At 41.7% G+C, this 20,881-nt stretch overlaps 1 protein-coding gene across 1 annotated transcript in view; it reads right to left on the bottom strand.

Annotated features, from left to right (window-relative positions):
- Nucleotides 1–324: 324 nt before the first annotated feature.
- The window catches only part of DEGS2 (delta 4-desaturase, sphingolipid 2), a 30,103-nt gene continuing 9,546 nt past the window's right edge, over nt 325–20,881 (bottom strand). Inside the window, exons 2-3 of the mRNA XM_077820485.1 lie at nt 11,457–12,199; nt 325–471 (exon numbers count right to left, since the gene is read on the bottom strand). Coding sequence (XP_077676611.1) covers nt 325–471; nt 11,457–12,199 — 890 coding nt within the window. The remainder of the gene's footprint in view (nt 472–11,456; nt 12,200–20,881) is intronic.

The following is a 20,881-nucleotide window of genomic DNA, read 5'->3' on the forward strand; positions in this document are numbered from 1 at the left end:
GGGAAAAAATGTTTAATATGGATTTAAAATGTAAAAGTTTCACCAAGGTACAAAGGATGGTGAATCTATGTAGCCTCTGCTATAAACATACATGTGTGATACCTGCCAAAGAGCAATGTTACATAAGCAAAAATCCTTTTAATAAAAGTTACAGTATTCTAAAAGACAGTGCCTGTCGTTTGCTTCAATATTTTATCACCTTTAGTACTACAGAAAAGGTAAGTGCATAGAAATATTACTTCAGATCATTTTTAGCTCTGAAAACTCAAGTTCACAAATTTTGGATTTTTTTTAAACATTATTAATGAAGACACTAAAGCAAATCTATTGGTTTTCTGTTGCTAGTTTGCATATTCTCTTAATCCGTGAGTAAGGACCAATGGTGTCATCAAAAACAAAATCCCAAAGAACTCGAACCCAAGACTGGTGCTGAGGAAGGTTGTCATAATATTCTGCTGCTATCTTCTTCACCTGAAAAGAACAAGAGACCCATTTAACCAGCATTGCATTGTCAGGGGTTCTTCTGTATCTAGTTTAGATTGTGTCTTGCCCACTGTAACTTTAAGATCAAGTCTTTCAGTGAAAAAGCATCCCATGTCACAATCTGCTGAATGACTATGAATGACGTAGCATTTTTGACAACTATTTCTACTGGAAAGAAATGTTGAACTAGAATTCCATATTTTCCTCTGAGTATTTTTGCACACAGTGTTTAGTAGTCCACTTTATATGACTGAAATACTCCAGCAACAGCCTTGCTTGCACTAGAAATAAAAAAATATTACAGAAACCAAAGTCTGTTTAGCTGTAGCATCTAATTCTGCACCACTTCAAGTTTCCCTATTTAATAGTTGCTGTTAATTTAGTCTCAAACTAATCTGGCATCCCGTTAAATTTTCCAGTAGACACGGGCCTGATAAAGAATTCAGGGATGTTCTGGTTCTAGAACTTTGGTTAAAAAAAAAAACCCAAAAAAACTCTGATCTGTATCCAGGGCCAGTTGGAAACTTCATAAGAGGCTCCTATCTCCAATGGCAGAACCAACTGTTTGGTCCAAACATGCCCCCAGAATTTGAAAAAAATATATATATATATTATATATATATATATGGCTTTGAATCTAATCTTTGTATTTTGGTTACACGGGACTAGAATTCAGCAGCCAGAAGTAAGTCTTTTATGAGAAGGGAAGGGAGACATGGATTAGTCTGATTCATCATGAGAACAAGACCTTGTTTTGAGCTATCAGGACTCCATCACAGCATAATTCATGTATTTTGTGCCACCCATTTCTGAACATGATTAAGGGTTCAAGAACAAGTGGCAAGTCCGTGAAAGATCAAACCAGTTCAGAAGACACAGTGAGTGCTGCTTGGCCACAGTTCTGTTTCTCCCTGTGCGCCATTACTAGCTGGTATTGTAGCTGCACACCTGATCTCAGAGTGACAGAAATTCACCTTGCCTGCTCTCAGAAGTGCTCTCTCTGTTGCTGTAGGTAGGTGCAGGCTGCCCTTCCCATATAGCGGAGTTTCCATTTGGGGGGCTGTAAACCTTAAGTGACGATATCTGAACAAGTTTTTTTAAATCATTTTAAAGATTTTTAGTGGGACAAGACAACAGCTGAAGTGTAGCTGGGGCAGGGAGTTGGTTTTGCAGGGGGGAGGGACAGCCTGAAAAGGAAGAGATGTCAAGAACTCATGGAACTGGGACGCTATAGCAACTTGAGCACGAGCCATACAGTGGTGATACAGTTGCTATTACCAACAAACAGCTCAGCCCTCTGTTTCTGCACGTACTTGAGTGTAGCAGCAAGAGACTCAGTGGAGCTGCTCTGCGTTTGCACAAACTGGCCAAGATTATTCTTATCTAGGCAGATTTTTATTTTTTTTAAATTAAACTCAGCCCTTTAGACAAACAACGGCCATAGTGCCCCAGGCAGAGTAGTGGAGCTGAAAGCAGATTTCCTTCCAGAACATTATTTACCCAGTATTTAAAAGCCAGCGAGGTTGTTAAATGCAATAAAAATTCCCCCATCCCTTCCCCCATTTAAACTTGGGCTTTTATGAGCCATTCTTCCCATAGAGCCATTTATATGCAAGTTTTTGACCTTCAGTGAAAGAAACTCAGATAAAGTTAAAGTGTAAACCAGTGTTAGTCACACTGTAAATTCATTTACCTGTTTTTATACTTCTCCTTTAGCATGAATTGTGTAATACAGTCCCAACACCCAAGAAAAGAGGAAGTTACTATGTTAATAAGGACTTGGATGAACAGTGCTATATAAATGCAAGGGCTGAAAGCAATCCACAAGCCTTACGAACAGTACACACACCTCCCATGAGATAGGGTATTGTTCCAGGACACCAGGGTTAAGACCCAGTTCTGGTTATCACATTCTGACATCTCATAAAAATGCCACTGTTTCCATTAGAAAATATTCTTCACAACCTATTTTAAAGCTATTGTGAAGGGGTGATATGCAGTATTATAACAGTTCCTTCATTTCACCCTAGAGATGGTGACCATGCCACTGTTCCCTCTAATTTTTAACAGGCCATGTGCACAAAAAAATTCTGTACGCACAGTGAAAAGAAAAGGAGGACTTGTGGCACCTTAGAGACTAACCAATTTATTTGAGCATGAGCTTTCATGAGCTACAGCTCACTTCATCGGATGCATACCGTGGAAACTGCAGCAGACTTTATATATACACACAGAGAATATGAAACAATACCTCCTCCCACCCCCCCTGTCCTGCTGGTAATAGCTTATCTAAAGTGATCATCAGGTTAGGCCATTTCCAGCACAAATCCAGGTTGGAGGGTGAGAAAACCTGGATTTGTGCTGGAAATGGCCTAACCTGATGATCACTTTAGATAAGCTATTACCAGCAGGACAGTGGGGTGGGAGGAGGTATTGTTTCATATTCTCTGTGTATATATAAAGTCTGCTGCAGTTTCCACGGTATGCATCCGATGAAGTGAGCTGTAGCTCATGAAAGCTTATGCTCAAATAAATTGGTTAGTCTCTAAGGTGCCACAAGTCCTCCTTTTCTTTTTGCGAATACAGACTAACATGGCTGTTACTCTGAAACCTGTACGCACAGTGTTTCGTGGTGCGCGTGTGGTTTAGGATCTGTGTGTGCACACACTCACAGCTTAGAGGGAACAGTGACCATGACCCATATGTGGTATTCATGTATCAGTTCAGGAAAGGGTGATTGAATGGGTAAGGTACTGGCCTAGGACTCTTGAGAGCTGTAGTTACACCCTGGTTCTGCAACGAACTCCCTGTATGACCTTAATCTCAAATCATACTCCCTCTGTGAATCAATTCCTGTCCCCCATTCTGTAAATTGGGATAATCCTTCATTTCCCCCGTCTTGTCCATTTAAATTGTAAGCTCCTTGGGACAAGCCTTATCATTATGTGGTGTCTACTAAATCGGGCCCAGAGCCCAAGCCTCTAGGTGCTACTGCAATACCCATTAATAGTTACATTGGCAAAGCACACTGGGATCTTCTGGGAAGTGTAAAATCCTTTAAGACTATTAGATTATCTCCCTCTCCACTGAAATATAGCCACCACCGGCATGGAAAAGCAACTGCATATGATGGTTAGTGAAACTAGAGAGAGAATTTTAGGTAAACTGATTTGGCCAGGATACCAAGGGAACATCCTTACTCTTGCAATACTATCATGGGCTTCTTTTTAAATGGCCCTGGATAATCAGAAGCTTGGTTTTATGTCCCATCTGAGTCTACATCTCTAACAGCATATTTCTCTTCACCACTCCTCCTTCACCGTAATGCTAAGTCAGTGGTTCCAAAAAGACCAAGTGCTATCTATTAAGCATCACCACCACTTCCTGAAGCACTGGGATTTTCCTCTGGCTGCCATGTGGGTATGGGCACAGGCTGTTTAATTTTCAACAGGCATCAAGCTCCTCATTGTATTGTTCTCTGATCCCATGGTTAAGCATCCTGCTATGTTGACAAACTCCTGCCCCTGTTTTGAAGGGAGCTGAACACAGCTGGCTTTGTTCAACAATCAGTTTAAATAGCAACTCTCAGGCTGTCTATGCTACACAAGTTGAGTGTGCCCAGAATTGTATCATCCCTTAATATGCTCCTAACATCTCATGTAAGAGGGCCCTACAGTTTATAAGCACACCAAATATGGGTTCAGTAAAATATGCTTCCAGCAAAGTTAGAGCCCAGTTTAGTGCTAACTGGATTTAGGCTGGAACAGTTTAATGTGAATAGCACTAATGAGTCAGAAAGTTTTCCCAATGTTGTCCCACTCTGCATGGGGAAGAGGCTTTATATCTCCCAGAGACCCACTGTTTCTGAGAGCAGAGCCAGGCTCTGCAGGATTGGTACCTAGGGGACATACTAAAATGATTTAGAGCAGCCCCACTGTGGCTGTAGGGCAAAATGGCACCATGAGTTGGCTGGTCTACCGTGGACCCAGCTTGTGCATAAAGCAGTTCCATCCCACCAGTTCAGTTAGGAAGGGCAGTCCTATAACCGACCCGGGGGCACGAGTAGCAGCATCAGTACACCTCTGGGACTGGTACCAATAGAGAGAGAGAGAGAACAAAGCATCGAGCTTTAGAAACCTTACCTTAAAATATATCTGTTTGAACAGTAGTATTAGATTTAAGGAATTATCTACAATGCCAATATTTCTTATTGGAGGATTAAAGTTCATGATATCTAGACACTCAACTTCCCTGCTTTTTATCCAGCACTTACAGACTGCAGCTGTACCGTACTCCATGTCCTAAACATTGATTAGCTGGTGTCTGGAAAACACCAGCATTCTGAGGGTTAAGTCTGATGGCCTATTTCCTGTATTGTGACGTACTGGAAAGTGCACTGAAATAAAAGCACTGAAGTTCTGTGCAGTTCTGCTTTGTAATGTTTGTTGACGAACTACCCCTATAAAGAAATCCAACATGAAAACAGTGAGCATGTTTAGTTGTCTATGCTAACAGCATCACAAAACATGAACCATGTACATTGATTTAGACATAAGGAAGCGTATTTTAATGCAAGTTTTATTTTAAAACCATAACACTGACAGATCAGCAAACTGAAGTTAAGTGCTATTAAATGTACTCTGGCCTGATACTGCAGATAAGGACAGGTACCCTATAATAGTTATCTTTCCAGTCACTTAACATCTGCTATAGTATTACTCGAGGGCAGTAGTCCACAGTATTAATTTCATTTGATTGCATTACCATTATCTCAAAGAAAATGGAGGCATTGTGATTAAAGTATAGGACTGGGAGTCAACGCCTGACTCCTATTCCTGGCTGTGCCACTAGCTTCCTGCATTATCTTGGGCAAGTTACTTTACATCTCTGCCTCAGGACACCCCCCCCCCCAAAATCTGTAAAATGGGTATACCAATACTCCCTTTCCTCAGAGGGCTGGTGTGAGGCTTAACTTGTTGGTGTTTGTAGAGAGTTTTGATACCTTCAAGTGGAAGGGACTACAGCAGCCTGAAGCATCGCCCTAATGTCTACAAGAGGCTGGATAACTAGTTGGCAGGTGGTATGTTAAGGCCAGTGCTCATGCTCCTAAGATGTACTGTGTTGTTGTTTGCTTGTGCTCCCCCTTTAACCAACGAATGTCTCTTCTCTTAAAGTTCTTGCAAGCACTGAGACAGGGACTTTGTTGTCCTTGTCCTCCTCCTCCTCCTCGTCTTTCCTTAGACTTTCAGTACTACTAAAGCACTTACTTTGGAAAGTGATGAATACAGCTGTACTAAAGCACTGGAATCGCAGTGGCGTCTAAGAGCTCCAGTTATAGCCCTGTACCCTATGGTGCGTGGGTGCTGTAGAAAGCAAACAGTGATAAAAGTAGATCATAAGCTAGCTGTGAGCAACTGGATAGTTCTAAGGTATGCGTAAAAAGCCAGCTAATTCCACTGCTTCTGCTGTCAATTTAAACTTGTGCTTCAAACAAGCACAGCTACTAGAGTTATTCTGAGGCTGTCAATCTAGGAAATCTGGTTTCACACCCTGCCCAGTACTTCCCCCTCAAGTTTTATGAATAACTCCTTTGCCTCAGGTAATACCCAGGATCTTTTTTTCTAATGCTAGGGGTGGGAAAGACTTGCGTTAGCCTTTGGAGCATTTTTACAAGGGTGTTAACTCTTCAGATAAGCAGAATGGATCTTTCTTCCCCTGGTCAGAAAAGAATGCAATATTAAATTTGACAGTGAAAAAAATTCACACAACGACTAGCCAGCCTTGAGCAGAACATGTTTTTCTTCAAAATTGGTACTTCAGGACAGGATACTAATTTCATGGTGTACAAGAAAAGCAGTCATCCCAAAGCTGATTGAAGGAGGAAAGGAGTTCTGCTGCCATCATAGGAGGCTCCCATTTTAACGGCTACTAGGTTACAGCCTAGCCTAATGTTTTCTGTTTCTATTCAGAGATCTTCTGAGGGTCACACTGATACAGGTTTTTCCAGTGGCAAACATGTTGCTTGGGACATTCTGAATGAGCCATCTGTGGTAGATAAAGCTAAATATCAATTTCTGATAAACAAATGAAAGTGCAGTACAAGGTCCATTTATTCCCTCATTTCCCCATTATGTGCGAGACCTGATCATACTCAAACAGCTCCCATTTTGTACTTGCTGATAGATAAAGCTAGAGAATCTACATCTAAAAGGACCAACTATATTAGAGGATTTAACAAGTCCAAGGTTAAGCACTGCAGTTAAGTAGACCTAATGAAGTAAGTTTTATCTGAATGTGGTAACATTTCTTGAAATTTTATTCAAGAAATCAGTACAATTTTTCAACCATCAATACAGCAGAGTGTTTTGAGGGCCACTCATTCCATCCTAGCCTGTCTCCTTTAAGTGAGCCAGTGCAGCATGTGCACAAAATGGTCCCTCCAACTGTTGCAGTATTGTGCATTGTGATATATCCCATAATTTTATCACGGCTCCCTGGAGCAGGTGCAGCATGCATTTGTTAGTCTTTGATCTGTTGAACTGAAGGGTTTTTGTAGTGCCCAAAGCCCTGAATGCTTATTAATATAAAGCAGGTACAATATAACCACTCTGACCATATGCAATACTATATCATCACCTACATATTTGGCCTGTTCCAATGGCTCCTTCCATTGGTTGTCCTGCCCACAAAGTTACACAAGACTTTGAGAGCCAGGAGTTATTCCCTTGAGAGAGCTAGGTTTAAGCTCATTATAACTAGTCCAGCTACTGCCTTTGGACAGGGATGCTCCAGGTGGGTCAGGTGCTTGCTGTTAAAATAGAAATTAGAAACAAATGTATTTGCCAATGTTGTGAATTTTGTGCACTAGAGCTGGTAGAAGAAAACAAAACTAATTTTTGCAGGGAAAGTATATGTTTAAAGTAGGTCTCTAGCATTTTTGGTAACTGAAGAGTGAAGGGAAAAGTTCAGTTTTGATCTTTCTAATTAAAGTCAAAAATTTCTACCAAAAAAAAAAAAGTAGCTTGCAAAAATTTCCACATCTGCCAAAAGCTATTTTCTGTCAAAGACATCCACGGAAAGTTTTCTGCCAGCTCCAGTGTGCAATAGCTTTAAAAATTTGTCATAATCACAACATATTCATTTCCTTCTCTTTACATCTCCTTCTAAGTTCCAAAAACCAGAGTAGTCTGTACACACTGACCTGCAAGTGGGACATGCTTCCAGACAAGTCCATGACTCCCTGCTAGTTTCACACCACCACCCCACACCTGCCCATTTTATACAGTGGGCTCCTCCCCACTCCTCCCTCCTTCCCCCACCTCAGTGAAGAGGTGGGAAGAGGCACCAGTGTTTGTTTGAGTGCCATGAAGAGGCAGGGGTCACATTACTGTTTTTGTAGGTGTCCCTTTTTCAGGTCTCACTAGTCTGGAACACGTGCCTCACAGCCAACCCGAGGGGCCCCCCCAGCAGAAGTACACACATTCACTTATGGAACAACACTATTTTGTTTGTGTGTGCAGAATGTACTCACTAACCTTACTCTGCTTGGCTATTGCAGAAGCAGATATCTTTATATTCACATTTTAAAGCATGATCAATAAAGGTAATTGCAATCAAAACTTTAAAATTAAAGCTACTTTCAGGAAGGCTGTGTCCTGCATTCTTCTCATTGGAAGCAGGGAAGCTTTGAGGGAGCCAAGACCAGCTGAAGACTAACTTGACTGATTTGGGGTCTGTCACCACCCTACTCCAGGCACAGGTTACAGAGCCATCACCTGAAGGGTAAGAGCACTTTGGAGCGGGCATGGAAAGCCACTTAAAGAGTAACACCTGCACTTCCCCACAGACACCAGCACTGAAGTAGCTCGCATTGAGCCTCAACAGGGAGGAGTCATGCACAAGGATTGCTCAAATTCAGTGTGCCCACAACAGTCATGGGGATGCTTGTGAAGTGTCAGGAGTACTTGGATGGACAGAGCATTTACAAGCATAAAGTGGTGCTTGAACCAATATGGAGAACACCAGAGTTCTCTGCAGTAAACAGTAGTAAAGTGGAGTCCATGCCATAACTTTGCCTCAGCTTCACCACTCCTTTTGTATCCCTCTCTCCTGTTGGCCTGTACACAAAGCTTCCAAATATTCCACATTTGAATCCGTTCCTAAAAGGGGTTCTTCCATAAAGCCCAGCATCAACCACCAAAGCAAGAAGAGCTGTTAGGCAACTTGTAACAAAACAGAGACCAAGGCAAAGCCATCCCTGGCCCTGGACTTAGGTAGTCAACTCTTGGAAGTCTAATTTTAGACATATAAACATGGCTGGATTTTCAGACAGTGAATACTTGCACTTTCTGAACATCAAGCCAATTTCATACATTCCAGTTTTGGGGACCTATAACTGAAGCATCTACAATCACTAGTCACTTTTGGCCTGTGTCTCTGAACTGTGTTTTCAAAGGTTCAAATAGATTCCATGGCCAGAAGGGACCACTGTGATCTAGTCTGACCTGTAGAACACAGGCTATAGAACGTTCTCAAAATTATTCCTAGAACAGATCTTTTAGAAGAACATCCAATCTTGATTTAAAAATGATCAGTGATGGAGAATCCACCACAATCCTTGGTAAGTTGTTCCAATGGTTAATTACCCTCACTGTTAAACATTCATCTTATTTCCAGTCTGAATTTGTCTAGCTTCCTCTTTCAGCCATTGGATCATGTTAAAACTTTATCTGCTAGATTGAAAAGCTAGTTATCAAATATTCATTCCCCATGTAAATACTTTAGACTAATCAAGTCACCCCTTAAATTTCTCTTTGTTAAACAAAAAATTTAGCTCCATGAGTCTAACACTGTAAGACAGGTTTATAATTCTTTAAAAACATTCTCACGGCTCTTCTCTAAACCCTCTCCAGTTTATCAGCAGCCTTCTTGAATTGTGAGCACCAGAACTGGACAGTATTCCACCAGCAGTTGCACCAGTGCCAAATACAGAGGTAAAAAACTTCTACTCCTAGGTTCCCCCATTTATGCATCCACAGGTTTGCATTAACTTTTTTGGCCACAGCATCACACTGGCAGCTCATGTTCAGTTGATTATTCCCCATGACCACCAAATCTTTTTCAGAGAGTTACTACTTTCCAGGGCAGAGTCCCTCATTATGTAAGTATGGTCTACATTCATTGCTCCTAGATGTGTACATTTACTTTGAACCATACTAAAATATTATATTGTTTGCTTGCACCCAGTTTACCAAGCTATCCAGATAGGTCATTAATTCAGAGCAATCTTATTTGCCACTCCCCCCATTTTTGGGTCATCTGCAACTTTATCAGTGATGATTTTCTTCCAGGTATGTGTTAAATAGCATAGGGTCAAAAACTGTTCCCTGCAGGACCCCACTAGAAACATACCCATTCAATTATGATTCCTTGTTTATAGGTTTCAAAATGTAACTATCGGTTAGCCATTTTAAATGTGTACCATTTTATATTGTGCTAGCTTTTCAATCTAAATGTCATGCAGTACCAAGTCAAACCCCTTACAGAAGCCTAAGTATATTATGTCAAGACTATTACCTTTATCAACCAAACTTGTAATCTCATAAAAAAAGTCATTGTGACATAATCTATTTTCCATAAACCCATGTTGATTTGCATTAATCACATTCCCCTCCTCTAATACTTTAGCAAGTCCCGTATCAGCTACTCCATTAATTTGCCCTGTTGTCTGTGTCAAGTTGGTAAGCTCAGTGAGGCTGAACCCAAGCCAAGCCCTCATGTTCTGTTCAGCACTAAACATAGGGTCTGCAGTTACACTTCTTTACAACTCAACTGGTGATGTGATCACTGGACAAGTTCCACTTGATAAATTGCTGCTGTTTTTATAGTTTACACAGAAGCAACCAACTCATTTTTAAGCTATTCACAGGTCCTGTTCAAGAACAGCCAAAGAGGATTTTGACACTAAATGTAAATAATCTGAGCCACCTCAGCATCTGGTATGCAGAGTAGGATGTTCCATTGCCAACTTAGTGTACGCGGCAGACACGTGGCCATCTCAGCTATCCCCATATACAGGAGCAGCGGAAGCTCTCGGGGGGGGGGGGGGGGCGGCATGAGTGCCCAAACCATGGCCCCGCCCTCCCGCACAGTCCCTTCCCCACCCCTGAGGCCCTGCCCCTTCTCATTTGTAAAAGTGGGGGCGGGCCATGGCCCCCTACCTCCCATTCCGGTGCCCCTGCCCATATATGAAGGGCACCATTTTAGACATAGATGTACCTCCATCCCATAAAAACCTACTCATCTATTTCCACCATTGCACATATACTGTACACCAGTGGTTCTCAAAGCTGGTCTGCTGCTTGTTCAGGGAAAGCTCCCGGCGGGCCAGACCAGTTTGTTTACCTGCCGCGTCCGTAGGTTCAGCCGATCGCAGCTCCCACTGGCCGCAGTTTGCCGCTCCAGGCCAATGGGGACTGCAGGAAGGGTGGCCAGCATGTCCCTTGGCCCACGCCACGTCCACAGCCCCCATTGGCCTGGGGCGGCGAACCGCGGCCAGTGGGAGCCGCGATTGGCCGAACCTACGGACGCGGCAGGTAAAGAAACTGGTCTGGCCCACCAGGGGCTTTCCCTGAAGAAGAGGAGGACCAGCTTTGGGAACCACTGCTGTACACACCACAATAAGCTGAAGAAGCCGAACTTAGGAAGTTGAAGAGTTGGAACTCTTAGGTAATGTTTTTCCATGCAAAAGAAATCATATTGTTAAACCCCCTTGCACTGTTTGTGTGTAAACCTCCCCCCACACACACACACACTCCCATTTCTGGCTCTAACTTCTATTTTCTCCCACAGTGGCCTTTGGCAGGTTGAAAGATGTGCTTTAGCCTTAGTTAAAAGTGGCTATTGCTATAATACACGCCATTCCAAATTAAACTGCTCTAGCAACTTTTACAAGGATCCACATATATGCTTACCATTGGCAGCTTGCATCCAGGAATGCTAGGGAAATCATGGTGCTCCATGTGGTAGCCTGCATTAAAGGTGATCCAGTTGAGAGGTCCATAATAAGAATAGGTTTCATAGCCTTTTAAGAACATGTAATGTTCTGCTATGAAGTGCCCGGCAATAGGATGCAAACCCATGCAAAGTAACGTGCCTGATATTAAATAAACGACAGGCTTCAGGCCCCATAGGTAGTAGATTATAAAATCAATAGAGAATTGTACCAGGGCATTAAATATTTCCATCTGAGTAACTGTTTTGGGGTTCACATAAAGAGGTCTCAGGCCATAGAAGAGTGGTTGGAGGATGAGCCAAATAAATTTCCGAAATGGAGTGCAAAAGAACCAGCCTTCGAAGTCAGTTGGAACATCCACATCCAAAGCGTCTCCACCAAGGTATCGATGATGGTCAATGTGGTATTTCTTGAAGGAGGCGGAGTAAGGAAGTCCAATTGGCAGGTTGGCAAACACTGCAAACCATCTATTCCACTTAGCCTGCTTGTTACCAAAGGCAACATTGTGTGAAATATCATGGATTGCTAGCGCCATTGAGTGATTGATGCAGCCCCCAAAAGCATAAGCCCAAAAGAAAATCCATTTCCAAGATAAATCTTTCACCAAGTAGCAGGCTAGAAGCTGTGTCAACACCATTCCAGATACAATCCATTTTAAGTGGGGATCTGGTCCCATTAGAGATTTAATTGTTGGATATTTGGCTGAAAGGGGGGAGAAAAACAAAAACAAAAAAACTCATTAAGTATCAGGAAAGTAAGCATGGTCACCACTTGCATTCCTCTCTGATTTCTTCCATTAAGTTTATGCACAGGGGCCTAGTCTTGCTGAAAGTAATGCACAGGTACAGAATTACTCCCATGTGGTGTGCATTAACCCTACTGAAAGAGTAGTTTCAAACACTGTTATCCTGCACCAAGCCTCTCTTGAGCAAGTGTACAGCCCTGGTGTCTGGTCCCTGGTACCATGTGCACTGGGAAGTGGGATGGGAAATGTGTGGTTGTATCCTAAGAGCCACTAAAGTAAGAACTTAAGGAGCATCTTGTGTCAAGCGAGTCACTCGCTTGGCTACTTAACCCGATCTGATGGTCATTTCTCTGCTCTGGATAACAGCAGATTGATGGTAGACCCACAGAATGGACCCCAAAGTAGACAGAGGTGTTTTGACACCCACAAACCAGGGGTGCTAACAGGGGGGCAGAATATTGGACACAAGACACATCCATAGAGAGTACTTTTGTGCTCTTTTGTACAGGCCCTAATAAGGGGAAAACCAAGCATTTTACTCATTAATCTGACCTTTTAAAAATCACCAATGGTTATATCAGGAACCAGTCCTTGTTTGCACTGACATAAGAGAAACCAATGTTATAATTATCAGGAGAAAAAAAAGGAAGGAAGATAAGTGGTAGATTTCCATATCTTTGTGTTCATTAGCCTTAGTAAAGTTACAAACCAGGGACAGGTATGAATGCCACCCAGAAAAATCCATAATAACCTGATATAGCTCCGATTGCAATATCTTTCCATGGTGCTGTGAAGACAAAGAGCTAAGACATCTATTATCCCCCAGGCTAGTTCAAGATTGCTGCCAACAGAACATTTACTAATGCTCTGTCCAATCCAATTTGGAGTAGTTATGAATATGTAGCTACAACATTAGGGATCCATTACAAGACATTTGTTATATGGTAGGAACATACTTTACATCTTTTATATCAGAAGTATTTGGCAACATACTCCTTCAATTGATCAGGGTGTCCTATTTAGCACTTTACTCTTTTGGGTGCATACCTATAAGAAGTTCTATTTTAGCTGCTAACCCTCAATTTACACAACATGATGGGATAGAATTAGTGTGTAGTCAAAGATACTGATGGTGCTCAGCATTTCCAGTTAATACTAGCTGTTGGGGAACACTGAAACCCTTGGATGAAGGTGCTCTATAAAGGCAGAGTATTTGTTACTTTAAGTGCCCATAACAGGAGCTGTGGATATTCATGGAGCATAATGCACTTTATTATCATCACTATTGAAGAAAAATAAAGAAACCACCGTATGTTTTACATAAGGATCATGAATTCAGATTCTTCCAGAAGGTATTACCCATTCTATAAGTTATGATTTATTCTTTACAACAAAAGAATCAGATTAATTTGACTAAATATATTGTGGGGAAATCTTGAAATCTCTACTCATGCTCTTGCTTGGGAGCCGGAGGGTTGATTGGGTGGGATTAGGTCAGACTGACTGAGGATGAAGAGGAGTTAAATTAGTAACTCAGGGTTAGAATTGCTCTCTGCAACCCAGTAACATCTCACAGTGGCCAATACCATATGCTTCAAGGAAAGGTGCAAGAAATTCTACAGAAGGCAGTTATAGAATGAGGTTTTATATCCTTATTAGATAGGATAAAAAAAAAAAAAAAAAAACACACACACACCACAACTCTGGATGTTCTCCCCCATGCCAATAGTCTGATTTTGAACCATAAGGAGCTTTTTGTTTCAAGATATCATGCAGCAATGAATTCATAGGTTACTTATGTAAAGATGTATTTCCTTTTATCAGTTTAAATATGTTCCCTTCTGGTTTTGTTGAATGTCCACTTGATTTACAAAAGGAAAAAACCACAAGAATGTGCAATTTACTTTTTGTGCCCCATTTCAATATAGCCTCCTATTAGGTCCCTTCTTTAAAGAAATCCTATATCCTTTCCAGTTTTTCCTCACATGGGAGTCTATGTCCTTATCACCCATCTTTGGAGCCTTTCGTTTATGCACTATACATATTAGTAAGTATAACTCACATGGGGAAAGTTACAGGATCAATTCCTTTATCTGGGAACTGAGGCTGCAAACTGTATTTGTGTTCACACTGGGTGATGGGTGAATTTTTATAATTAGACAAGTAAAATGTCATCTGACCATTACACCACATTTGCTATTTCATGAAGGTGTGGAACAGTGCTGCTGTGGATACTGTAAACATCGGAGGCAATGCAAATAAGTTCTGTGACTTTGCAGCAGTGACAGGTGTAACATATACAGGATATGGAAGTTTTGTACTAAAATAAAGATTCAATTAAATAGAAAAGTGAATTTCCATAATCTCAGTAATTCAGTATTATTTATAATGTGGAGGTTCCCAGAGGCCCCATTGTGCTGGACACTGTACAAATACATAGGAAGACACACCCAGCCCTGAGAAGCTTGCAACATCGCTTTTTTTATTCCTGTTACCAAAGTACATATGAGCCCTAGTTACAGACTAGGGCCCCATTGTATTACGTGCAGACATGCCAAACCCCCTATGTTTCTAAGGGAGGAAGAGACATGCAGAAATTGGGCTTGTTTTTGGCTTAATTGGCTTGTGAGTTGCTTGTTGGCTAGTTTTTGGCTTGTAGCATGTTGCCATTTTTTTTTAATTGGCTCCTGGCAAGCAGAGGCAAGGGTGGGGGAAGAGAGTCAGGGGTGCACAGCGGGTCCACCAGTCCCAGACTGCATACCATGGGAATCTGGTCACAGACTGCAGGGGTTCTTAGGGATTGGCTTGTTTTGAAATGGGATTAGCTTGATTTTTGGCTTATTGTGAAAGTCGGGGTGCTTGTTTACCATGTGAAAGTTGGCAACTGATCAGGTGCTGTATAAAGCTAGCAGCATTTATGACACAAGGCCTTCATATAACATCTCATCCTGAAGGATGGCATCATGCAGTCCTTTGCTCAGATTGCCCACTGCAGGCATTAAACCACATACAGTGCATTTCTACCTAATGCAAACACCCACAGGAAAAATGTCTACTCATGTATTAAAAGGAAAGCATCTCCTGAATAGTTACACAGTTCAGATGCTTGTCCATTATCTCAAAGCCATTTAGTAGCTTAGAGTATTTTTGCGTCCATATTTAAAAGATAATAGAATAGTTAACCAATTGTGCAATATGTGATACCTTGCACTAGAATGTAGGCACCAACCACATCTGAAAGCAACATTTTCTGAGCAAGCCATACTGATCGAATTGAAAGATCCAGTAATAAGTACAGGAAAGAGCTTGCCGTCAGTACAAGTACCTTACCATCTGTATAAATTTAGATTAGGAACAAGATTGTGGTTAATTTCAGGAACACGGTACATGAGAAACCCCGAAGTAAATACTGGCATAATAGTTAATGGCACAGAAAGATTGTCCTTAGGTTAATACTGCCAAACATTTGTTGACTAATTTTCACATACTTTTTAGTCTCCTATGCCATTATTGCACTGCCAGAAAATAATAGAATTGAAAAGAATAGTTGAGATTTCTAGGCTTGCTGTACTGACATACAGTTGGGGGAGGGGGGGGGGGAAGATAACAAGGCTCTTAAAAAGGCCTCCTGATTCACGAGAGCAGCACATGCAAAGTATTCATTATTTTGTTGCTCAGACATATGCAAAACATCATGGCACATGCTAATGAGGCTCAAATTTAATATAAAGGATAAATTTCATCCTTTAGAATAGTCAATCATAATTGATAATTGCAGTTTAACCATAACTAAAAGACGACATGCAGATGAATGAGATCCACTGACTAAGAAGAGCTTTGTCAAAGTGGGTGTTTTATACAAGGTCAACATTTATTTATGAATCAGGCTAAGGTATTCCAAAAGGCATAGGAAGACAAAAAACTTAAATGTTTTCACTTGAAAAAGTAACACACATTCAGAGCCTGGGATACTACCATGATAACTTTTCATGGATGCCTAAGGTCTTTGGCCTGTGTGGGCTAACAATAGCTATAAGCCCTTTGTGTGTCCTAAACAGAAACAATGGTTCTTCAAGAAAATCTCATAAGGCTACTTGAATTGCTTGTGCAGCACTACAGGTAGGAAAACTCATTTTAATGGACATTTCAGCCCTTTGTTGTAGCACAGCAACTTAGTAAAGCATCCTTAACGGTAGGTGGTATTATTAGAACAGACAGAGCAAGAGTAGCTCCAGGGGATGCTGGTCAGAGCCTATCTCAATTTGCTTTTTGCTTAAAAAGGGCTTGTACAGTGTGAAAGGCTGTGAATAGTTCTAGAGGTAACAGATCTTTTAACACCCTGCAGCATTTTTGGCTCAAACATATAAACAGCACTGAACTAGAGTTTGAAACCCTTACTAGAAAAAGTGACTAAACAAACACTGACTACTTGCATTGCACAGTGGAAGTAAGGGAAGGTTTCACTGTGTTGGGATGGTGCCACATTGGTGTGGCCATACTAAATGAATGGTGTAAGAACATGGCTTGACATGACTGAACTGCAAAAGAGAATTTTGGGACGAGAATCCTTCTCTTAGCATCAGGCAGATGCCAGAGGTGAAACTTACTGCCTCCATGCTGCGTTTATGATCAATACTGATCTTTGAGTCAGCAAATATGTCCACTTGAAAGCAAACACGTGTAGAACATCTTGAGTGGAGCCTGGGCTGACCAGGGCATCTCAACCCTGTTGAAGGACATCACGCAGGGGGCTGAAGTGAATGACTGATAAGGGAGTGAATGTGTGGTAATTTTCAGTTGGCACCACTCTGCAGTCTCCTCCTAAAGTATTAATTGGGTAAAAATTAGTAGCCACATGCCCACTGGGCATGCTTTTAAGACATGTGACTCCTTTGAGGACGTAGAGTATAAAAATCAAGCAAATTAAATTACTGTTGAGGGATTCCTTAATTAACACTTAAGGAAGCAATGATGCTAGACAGAGTAGCCAAAACTCTGCTCCATGGGCTCAAGTAGGACTGAACCAGAAGGGTCTCCAGGCAGCCAAGGCCTTGCCTCGAGGGAATCCGAGACAGACCAGAGGGCTGAGGAGACCAGACCTGGAGAGAAGAAGCTGTCCATAGAATTGGTAACCACTTTCTCTGTTTGCCAAGCAGGAACTGCATGAGGCTAGCACAGAGCCTGTTTGTGTATGTTTGTGAAAGAGAGGCTCACTAAGAGGAATGTATAGCTCTTAACATATTAGTTCTTAATGTCGAACATAGGAGTTATGTGCTTAATGTAACCCTTTACTGCATGTGTAATTTTTTCTCAAATTAAACTGTAATGTATGCAAGATAATTACTGTGGACCTTTTTCACTGGTATGACAGTAATCTGCTCCACTGGGTGCCATTAAAGATCCATTCAGGAGTAGTAGCCCCCTGGTGCCAACCACTGCACTTTTAGAATGGAGACATCTCCTCCCTGCAGAGCTACCTGCCATTTTGTATTCAAAGGTAGCCTCCTCCAGGTACTGTGCTCTTTCGTGGACACCTTATTTTTGTTTTGTAGGGTTCCCTTATGCAATGAAGGTCACTGATTGAGAGTAGATGGCTGTTCTTTGTGTATGGGAAACAAAACATTTTGTAATTATTTCTTTTAATAATCTAAGTTACTAGCAACAAAATTAAGGACGTTTACCCTAAAAATACCCCTTTAAAAAGGTTCAGACTGAGGAGCATTAGTAGGCTACAAGTCATTAACTAGTGGTTGCTTACTGAGGTCACCCCAGTCAAAAACGGTTTTGAAAATACTGTAGCACATTAGAGTCAGTCATCTTGTTACATGAATGTCATATGTGAAACTTGTGCTGTGGAATTAGTCTTCCCATATCTAAGACCCCTCAGCCAAATAGGTGCAGGGCAGGATTATAGCTATACAAATAGAGATTTCCAATTACAGTTGGAGAAGTCTTTTCGACATGGCAAGAAATAAATAGCGGATAAAACCTACTAATATTGGCAGAGGCTACTGCTCTGTGCTCCCTCTCTGCATCAAGAATGGCAGTTGATCTCTTGCTCTGGGCTCCCACTAGTGTTGCCTCAGAGATCTGAGCAAGTGCTCCATTCTCACATGCAGAACAAGAGGTGGAGATCCAATCAGGCCTGCAAATGGCAGGACAATAGGGCCATTTCTCCTTGCTGACATGAGAAGCTCACATAGTGGCATAATTATGCCCAGCACGTTAGAGAGAAAGACAGAAGGGATGCTCTATGGCAATAGTAAGGAAAGGGAGCTCTAAATAAGTAGGGGTTGGAACTATACTTGTGTTTAGCAGAGAGAGGAAGTTTTATTCCGTCATGTGTCTCTTTACTTTGACTCATGGACTAAACGACAATAGCAGCAACATGCATGTGCAATGGAAGTAAGGACATTCCTCACCACACCAGGCTTTCAAAGGGCCTTATAAGCAAAAGGGGGAAAAAAACAGTGACACCTGGGCCCCCAAGACAGTGCCCTGTTAAACATGAAGTCACTCTGTAATGACTCCCTGCCAGAACAAATAAGAGGCACCAAAAAGCACAGCATATTTAACCTTACTACACTGCTGCGCCCTTTAATTGATCTGGTATTTATATGGAAGAAGGATCAAAGTAAACGTATTTTCACTTCATTCTCTCATGAAAAGACTGTTTTTCAGCAGCTCACCAGAACGAACAAACCCTTTTTTGTATTTTAATCCCTCCCTTCACCCACAACCCCCAGCATGCTATCTTGGGGATACTAGCACCACCTAATGTATCATGATAAACCAGAAGGCTTTAGATACAGAAATATTGCACTCACCAACCATTAAACTCCCTTCCCCCACCCCCATTTTGGCCTAGGTGAGGCAATATATCCGCCATAGGTGGCCAAGGATCTCCTAATTTCTCTATTCCCTTGTAGAGCTCTTGGACCAGATGAGGACTGGATAGATTCCGTTCAGAAACCCTCAATACAACTTTTAATTAACCACCAGGTGTGCTGTTGAATGACAAGAAACACTGCAACCATGGGATGTTTGTGGTGATTTTGTGTTCTTCTCAATGTTGGCCCAAAAGCGACAGTTTGATATTGAGAGAGAGCAAAGCCAGTACTACTTCAGGTATTATAATTAGAAAAGTATTTGCTATTAGGAGACCAAGGACCAAAAATGTAGGAAACTAGCCTAAATACTCCTGAAAAGTCACTCAAGGAGTCAAAATATACAAAAGCAAGGAACATTTTTACAATCTGAACTTCAGTTGGTCTTAATTTGAGCAAGTCAAATAAAATAAATATTTAGTCTAAATGAGAGGTTGGTTGTGATGTTCCCTAAACATATCTGGGCTTTCAGTTGGGGTGGTTTATTTCAGATGAAAAGAATCAGTGAAGACAAACTGTAAAGTCTCCATGAGTGAAGCATAATATACGAGTGTCAACAGCAGCCACTTTGAACTCACTCATCACAGGGTGTATTTTTTAGGTACAGTAAGGTGCCCAATGTACTACAGGATACATAGTAAAAACAGCCTTAGGCCACATACCGATGCAGCTGTGCTGCTGTAAGATCTCCCATGTAGCCACTCTATGCTGACAGGAGAGAGCTCCCCCATCAACATAATTAAACCACCCCCATTAAGCGTCTGTAGCTATGTCAGCAGGAGACAGTCTCCTGCTGACATAATGCTGTCCACAGTGGCACTTCTGGGGGGTGTAACTTGCCGCTCAAGGTATTTTTTTTCCTCCACACCTTTGAACAATGTAAGTTACACCAACAAAATTGCTAGTGTAGACACAGCAGCCAAATAGCCTCTATGCCAATGATTCAACCATAAAGTCAGACACCAGAAAGCTAATTTCTTGCACTTGCTCGCTAAGGCTATGTCTACACTACAGCCTAAGTCAACAAAACGTATGTTGCTCATTCACACCCAAGTTACACAAACATAAGAACTTGTGTGCACGATGCTATGTCAGCGGGAGAGGTTCTCCTGTCAACAGCGTATGCTGCTCACAGAAGTGGTTTTTTTATGTCAACAGAAGAGCTCAACCCCGTCGGCATACAGCATCTTCACCATCTGTACTAGAACTGTGCCACTGCAGTGCTGCACATATAGGCATAAGTCTCTTTCACAAAAAAGACTTCTAGTAAGAGCAAAAGAACGGCCCTACTGGGTCAGACCAATGGTCCATCTAGCCCAACATCCTGTCTTCCAACAGTGACCAATGCCAGATGCTTCAAAGGGAATGGACAGAACAGGGCAATCATCAAGTGATCCAGTCCCAGCATCTGGCAGTCAGAGGCTTAGGGACACCCATAGCATGGGGTTGCATCCCTGACCATCTTGGCTAATAACCATTGATGGACCTATTAACTTCTAATATTTAAAAAAAAAAAAAAAACACAATTATAGTTTTGGCCCTCACAACATCCCCTGGCAAAGAGATCCACTGGTCGACTGTGCATCAATTACACTGTTTTCCTTAACAGGAAACAAAATGAATTTGTCCTCCTAGAGACCTGGTAATTAGATTTAGAGTTAAAAGGTAAATCACTTTCAGCTATAACATTCAAAGCCAGCCACTGGCAAGGTTAACTGATTCAGTCTTTATCTCAGCTGTATTTAAGCACCT

This window comes from Eretmochelys imbricata, chromosome 6, assembly GCF_965152235.1.
Source record: "Eretmochelys imbricata isolate rEreImb1 chromosome 6, rEreImb1.hap1, whole genome shotgun sequence".
Classification (NCBI taxonomy): domain Eukaryota; kingdom Metazoa; phylum Chordata; order Testudines; family Cheloniidae; genus Eretmochelys; species Eretmochelys imbricata.